The sequence below is a fragment of the Crocodylus siamensis genome, chromosome 10, assembly GCF_052110815.1.
Source record: "Crocodylus siamensis isolate JL-2025a chromosome 10, ASM5211081v1, whole genome shotgun sequence".
Classification (NCBI taxonomy): Eukaryota; Metazoa; Chordata; order Crocodylia; family Crocodylidae; genus Crocodylus; species Crocodylus siamensis.
The window spans coordinates 15,347,059-15,354,812 of record NC_143404.1 but is presented as its reverse complement, the minus strand read 5'-3'; the positions used below and the strand labels follow the sequence as shown (position 1 = coordinate 15,354,812).

The following is a 7,754-nucleotide window of genomic DNA, read 5'->3' as shown; positions in this document are numbered from 1 at the left end:
GGGGATAGGGGTGCACCGGCTGAGTGCTGAGCCTGGCACTGCTTGCAGGCAACAGGGTGCGGGCCGGGCTCAGCACTCAGCTGGCGCGGCTCCACTCCTTACATGTCCACCCCCCAGGTGCCTGACCCACAGTAAGGGCATGCAGGGGCCAGTATAAAAAAAAAAAAAATCAACCCCCTATTTCTGATCCAAAAGCATTAGGAGTTTTGTAGATCCAGTGTGCACGTCAACCCGTTTGAAAAATAGGGTCAACCTATCCCCTGCATTGACCTATACACTGTGAAATACAGTAATCGTCTCTTCTATACAAAATTCTTTCAGTTCAGACTGGTCTCATAAAGTAAATGATAAAAGGCATTTCATTATTAGCTACAGTTGTTAAATACCCCCACCTCCCCCTTAACATATTTTTTGTGTTTTTAAATAGCTATAACTTGTTATTTTCTATTACCATTCTGGTCTATAATACACCAAGACCTCTATAAACCTACCACAATTCCAAATGAGAGATCCAGGAATGATTAATTCACCTTAAGTGGACAGCAGCAATAGGTACCAATAGAAAGTCCTGTAAAAAAGAAAGACACAGATTAATCCATGCGTTCTATCCAAAGTGAATTAGTACCCAACTTCTTTGTGCAAAAAAAGCAGTATAGCTATACATATAAAGACTTTAGTGAGAAAAGGACTACCAGTACACACAATTCAGCTGTTTGCTTTCCATAACAAAAAAACCCCCTTACAATGGACAGTATTTTTTTAACATGTTATTATCTTATACAATAGAACATATTTCAACAGGAACTGTCATAATGCACAAAAGCTCTAATCTGTAAAAGTTAAAGATCCTGTCTAACAGCAACTAGTACCAGATGTAAAACAATGCACAAGACATATTCTGGAATTAGAGACTGACTTCACTGAAAGCAAGATGTTTAACACTACAAAATTCAAAAAAGATGCTAATCACAACACAATTATCTACAGTTAACCACGCAATGCACCATCCCTTTTTTGACATGCTAATGGTAACTTGTGGGAATGCATGCCAGTCTAGTTGAAGTATGTGAAACATTGGTTTGAAGTTACCACCTTTGACTTTCACTGAAGTCCCCTAATTCCTGTTAAGAGAGAGGAAGAACAGCAGCTCCTGGTTCTGCCTTCCATTTTTATATACAAAGTCTAAGGCTTTCTCGTCTTCCTCTTTTCTAACAAGCTGTCTTCTCAGAAGTTTTAACAAATTGGGACAGTTTATCCAGACTCTCCAGTTGCATCAATTGCTACTTTTTGTCAACCTCCCATTCCAATTTTGAAATATCCTTGAGATGAGATGACCAATACTACAAGTTTCTACATGGAGGTTGTACCACTGACCTGTAATGCTATAATTAGGGACCTTTTTAAATTGCAGTTCTGCGTTTCCCTGCGATCACCATGAAGAATGGCATTTCTCCCAATTTTGCGTGAAATCTCCTATGCCGTCTTTTAAGTAGCTGGGTGCAATGCTACAGTCTGAAGATGAGTGACTGATCTCTTGGCCAATCAGCAGCAGGGGGAGCTTGCTGCAAAAAGACCACAAAAAAACCCAACAAACTGGCTTTTTGTGCCACAAGCGGCACATGAAAATCCATTCATCTTGCCACAATTTAGGTAGATCCCTAGCTATAACGCTCTTCATTCCATTTCTTATGCAGACTGACACTTTGTTTGCAAGACAAATATAAGCCTACCCAAATAGAGGTACCCACAGTACAGTTCCTAGCAAACAATTCTTCCCATGTAATTACAATTTTCTGTGAACTAAGAAAAATAAATCAATTTTGCTTTTGAAAATATTTCATTTATAGTTTTGATAATCAGCTGAATGGATTCAAAATTCAAGTATCTATAAGTTTCATAAGATTGTTTAAAAATCTGTCATAAACACATTTAAAATGAAGCGTTTTTTTTCTTTTTTTATAAAAAAGAGAGTTGTGGAGTTCTGGCTTTCCATCAAGGTATACCATAACATTCCTAATTGTAAGCTGTCACGTCCACACAAAATCTACTTCCTCATTATTATACCACATGCTGGGCAAAGGATTTGACCAGCTCTATTTCCTTAATTACTCAATATGACTATCTTACATAATTCAAAGGGGGGAGTGTGGGGGGAAAAGCGTGGAGAAGAGAAAAGAAAACAAAACCACAAACCAGCAAGCTTATTAGTATTTTCTTTCTCCATCTTTGGGGAAAGTCTTAGCATAAAAATCCCATTCAGCTCAAAAAGAGCTTTGCACATAGAACTACAAAAAGGGTATTTATTGGGTTCAATAATTAGCAATTGTTCAAGTACGTTAAAAAAATTCCATTTACCTTTCTAGATGTGTTAATACTTTTAATACATTCCTCATAACATCTTGCTTTCTTCATAAATGTTTTAAAAGGACATCCTCCTCTCCAATCATAGGCATAACTAGGTACCAATATATGAACACTTTTATATCAATCCAGGGGCAAGCCAGCGATATGTTATAAGAGAACTGCAAAAAACAGAGCCCTAAAAGTATTTCTACTCCCTGTTCCTGCTTAGAAGACACCAAGTTTCATGTTGGTGACATATATATTTTTGGCAATAGAAACATATTTCACAGAACTGAACTTCTGGAATTCATTCTCCGCTTTTAACAACTCAGATTTCTCCTTCCCTCTGAAGTTCTTCCTCCATGTTGTAAAACAAGAGGAATACTCGCATATTTTAAGCAAAGGAACGATGCAACAAATTTTATTTTTTAAACTCAGATTTTTTAAAAAAATGTATTATAGTAGGACCCAAAGGCCACCACTAAGGTTCTGCCCCATTTCGCAGGGTGTTGGAAAAATAAAAAAGGTAAGATTGTCACTTAAGTGTTTACAGATAAAGGGGAGGACGACTAATACCAACATATGAGAAAATATGTTTTGAAATAAAATAATACTGTTGCTCGAATATATTCAGACTCTGCAATTTATTTTTGGGCTTTTTTTTACCTCTTTGCCATTAAAACAAGGGGTAGATGAAAAGGTCAGAGCTTGTCTCCTGCCCACCTATGATCAGTAGGAAGGATTTTGAATGGCAGTGCCAGGTTCTAAGAAAAGGACTAGAAAAATAATACTAAAGAGACAGCCTGGATCTTAACAAGGGATATTTCTCCTTTGCATAAGGGAAAACAAAGAAAGCATAGCTTTTAAAGAAACTCACTGGTAGAGACCAAAATTATGATTTCTGGGATCAGTTCGATTGTCAGGCTAAATTGTGGAGAGCTTAACCTTGTATCTATGCCATATCTGTGCTCGGAAATCACCCTCCTCCTGAAAGAGAACCGTCCTACTTTAGGATTTATCATAAAACACTGTTGATTTCATTGACCTCTCTCTGCATTAATCCTCATTAATCTGGTTTTACATATGGAAAGTTTTAGTTTTTATTTAGATGAAATAATTCTCACCTATTTCAGAAGGTTGATACACTTTAAACCCTTTGGCTCAGCAAATTGTCAAGTAATTAGCTTGTTGTAAAAGAAGTTATAAAATGCTTTGTAGTTCTCTTCATGATATACTTACGGATGGCTTGCTGTATTATTTCCACACTGATTCTTAAAAATTCAGTGCAGGTAACAGTTCTGTAAGTTTTCCAAATGCTTCAGTAAGATCCATGAACATCTACTATAAGCCAAGCAAAAAACCTGCATATGCAGGTGGACGTTGTGCACATATGTGCATGCACACACACTCACACACACTCTCTCTTTCTGAATGAGTGATACAGCTCTTTTTGTGATGGTTATACTTTTTTGGAATGGTTCTTTAGTTTTCCAATTTTTTTTAATTTAGAATTATTTTCATCCTTTTCAATTTTTTTTTTTAAATCTTGAACCATTCCGCGTTATATCTTTATTGCAAAAAGTCAACATGCATCTTAGAAATTCCGATTGTAATCAATAAAACAAACATTACATATATGAATTTAAATGTATAAACAGTTAGAAATTCAACAATATCTCCTATTATACTATTACACAAGCTCACAATTTTGTAAAAACTATAGTACAAGTTTACTATACATCAAGAGGAACTAGTATTCCTTTTCACATGATTTTGTTAAAAACCACTGTAATATTTTTCGTAAGTGGGCAAGTACTTTCAAACTGATTTTTTCTTCAGTTGTTGGTCTTCTTGTTTCGTGTCAGAGCTTAATTTAATGATGAAAAATAAATATACACCATGGTTCAATTTTTAGTATCTACAGTTGTAATATTTGTCAACTAGGCTTTTGCTTGGTAACATTGTACTTTAAATTCCCCATAAATAGCCTGGTTAACATGTATCTAGTTATGGTAGTGATTATGAATTAAGTGTAATGTAATGTACTTTTCAAAAGTTCACATTGAAAATAAAAATAAAATAAGTTGCATTCTCAACTACCAACTTAAAAATAAAGGATTCAGTAATATTACCTAGTAAATCCTAAGAATACAACAGAAAGGTTCTCTACACCTTTGAAAAACCAAGGTCACTTTCAAAAGGCTTCCCCATTCCTTAAACACCACGAGTCAGTTACTGCTATGCTGCCCATCACTTAGATTCCCAATAATATAATAGCAGGCTTTCAATACACAATCTAAGTTCACAGTCACAACTCATTTTGTGCTTCAGTGCTTAAAAATTGTATTTTGGATGTCACCTGGGGATTTCTGTAAGCCTGCCAATGCGTACTACAAAGAAAAATGTATATACACCTCTCCAAAGCTCATTAAATAAAGCTTCCCCTCTTCCTTTGCCACTTAACTCACGCAACTAGAAAAGCCAACATATCTGAGTAAGGGCAAAAAATCAAGTCTCTGAACACAGCGTGCCAGTCAGGTGTCATTTTAGAGTTCAAAATCATATGAAAAGGAATCCCACTCTGTTTAATCATGTCAAAGGCTACTGAGTTTTTCTTTTACAGGTTCATTTACTCACTGTAATCTTCAGTTTCCAAATACGAAAATACAACAATTCTTATTGAAATCTATACGCTGGTAGTTTTAGTACACAAAAACAAAATATTTACAAAATTATACAATTTTAAGAAAAACTCTGTACAAAAAAATATATAAATCCTTTGTTCCCTCTATCATTTTGTTAAACTGTCAGGACTCAAACATTTGCTGCAATGGATCTTTCAAAATATACACTGACTGAGTCTAGACATTAAGAAAATATTAGAGGTGATGGGAGAAGAGCAAGGCTTATTCTTCAGGTACATGGTATTAGCATTTTTCCTCACTCCTTCATCAGTTGAATTTCAGCCTCCATATTGGGAGAACAGCAGTTCTGTAGAAAGGGGAGGCCTTAACAATACTGAAGGAAGTGCTCCCTTTAACTCACACAAACCGAAAGGGATAGTGTTTTGGCTTCCTGTACATACAGCCACAGCAGAATGGATAGTTAAATGATGGGGAACAATACAAATCGGCAAACTGAAAACATGTAACTAAGTTTAGAGACCTTTTGATTTAAAAGACTCTAGTATAAAGTTTTTCCCCCTTTCATTCTGAATCAGGAACAGGATGTGAAATGGCCCAGTGTGCTAGTTAATTTGAAAAGATGAACGCTTACTTGAAAAATGTTGTGTTTGGTGTGTGGAGAACAAAAGCCGTTTCCTATCTTAGTGCTGACAAAGTAAGTTTATGCTCCTCCACACTGATATTCAGAATGCAAAGGTTTTTTTTCCCCCCAGGTCTCTCATGTAAGATACCTCGGATGTAGTACACAAAAGGTGCACAGACAGAGCTTACAAGATAATGTATTGCTGTTCATGAACAGCACATAACAGAATTATGAAGATCTATGGCTCTTGGACAGTATAAACTCATTATCCCCATTTCTACCACAATACACACCATGTATTTTGGGTGCTTTTTAGTGATATAAAGACAACAGCAACTGAATTTTATGATATTCAGCCTATCTGCTTTTAAACTAAATTGTGTTTTTAAGACAAATGTATTAGCTTACTTAAAGCAAGTTTTAAACACTATGTTTAAGAATTTCATCACTTAGTGGTTTCATATATGCTTCTCAGAGTAGAAGACCTTACATGCCCTAAAACCATAAAATTTACTCTGAACACTGTACAAGTTTGGCCTGAACATTAATAAAAGTGAGATTTGATCACTTGGGGGTGGGGGGGAAAGACAGGAAGAGAGAAAGGGAACAAAAAGCCCAAGGCCTACCATGCTCACAGACAAGGATTCTAATGGTTGGTTATCAAAAAACCCAAGAAAAACCTCTACAAAATTAATTTTAACAATACTGACAATGCAATAAAGTAACAGCCTAGATCAATTTTGAACCTTGCATTCAAAGTGTATGAGGAAACAGACACTTGAAGTGGAAGCATGGAAACGATATTTCAATTACTCAAATCTCAGTGTCATTGCTGACATTTCAGCGAAACAAGATCTAAAATGATATACAGTGAACTAATATTGAGCAGTGGTGTATGAATACCCTTGTGAAAACATGCATAAACAGAAGACAAACTACAGAAAAGTTGAGCTTTCTGGACTGAAATTACACATGACCCTTCAAGACAGATCTTGAATCAAGTGAATTCCAACAAAATATTTCTGATAACTGACTCAACATGTAATAAAATACTACCCCTTTCAGGTGAGCAAATGAGGCAATTTTGACATTTAATGAAAACTTTTTTTTTTCTATGTAGCTCTCTTCTGACCCCATAATATTCTAAATAAAACCTATTCTTCCTTTCAGTTATATACTAATAAATCAATCACATAAAAAACTAAGAAATACAGGTGGCTTGAAAAGAAGAATTGAAAATATTGTTTTTAAAGGAGGACAAACACCAATGGTAATCTTTTTAACTCTAAAAAGTCATTGGGCCTTTGGCTAACTTAGTATCACAGCGAAGTATGACGTTTATATAGCAAGCTTGCTCTCACTTTAAATCTACTGTATTTTGAAAAGAAATGAACATAAAATTTTTTGGCTCATCAACTTTCTTAAATAAATTTTAAAAAGTTGTAGTTTAAACTATATTCCTAAAAATATACAATTCCAACACCAAGTTTCATCTTCTCCAAGAACGGGATTCGTCTTCATCTTCATCGTCGTCATCATCATCTTCATGCAAAAATAAATCTGAGGTTTCGGTCTCCTGAATGAAGATAAAAAGCAGTCTCATTTTAGAGGTAGCAATGCACTGCTATCTGCAAGAGGCAAATCTATGCAAAGCAGTATCTTATTTTAGGTGCTGGTCTTCCAGTTGCTACTGAATAGTCTCTTTTGCAGGCATGCACAAAAAATGAACACTTTCTCTTACAGAAGAGTTCAAGAACATTGCAAAGATAAACTAAAACATTTAAAATTAATGCTAATTAAGACAACCTATTGAAACGGGCCCTACCTAAATAAGGTGTAAAGCATGGTGCAGCAACATCTTTACTCTCGCTCTTTTTACTGAGCCTTCCCTCCGACCCCCCAAACAGCTGAGTGGCCAAGAGATTTTTTTTTTGCCTCTAAGCCACTCAGCAGCATTGGGGGGGGGGGGGGGGGGGGGACACAACAAAAAGAAAAAGATTAAAGGTATCGCTGTGAGCTTTCGCTGTGATTTAGATGGATCCCTACATTTTGACAATATCCCTTTTAAGTTCTACTTAATAATAGCTCAATATTTCCCTCTCTCACAAACTTTGGTCAAGAAGCAAAAAAAAAAGCAGGCAACG

The 7,754-nt window shown here is 35.7% G+C and overlaps 1 protein-coding gene across 1 annotated transcript in view; it reads right to left on the bottom strand.

The window, feature by feature from the left end:
* Positions 1–829: 829 nt before the first annotated feature.
* Positions 830–7,754, bottom strand: part of RBM27 (RNA binding motif protein 27) — a 36,098-nt gene continuing 29,173 nt past the window's right edge. The window contains exon 21 of the mRNA XM_090064244.1: positions 830–7,186. Within this exon, the coding sequence (XP_089920370.1) occupies positions 7,100–7,186 (87 nt within the window). The 3' untranslated portion in view covers positions 830–7,099. The remainder of the gene's footprint in view (positions 7,187–7,754) is intronic.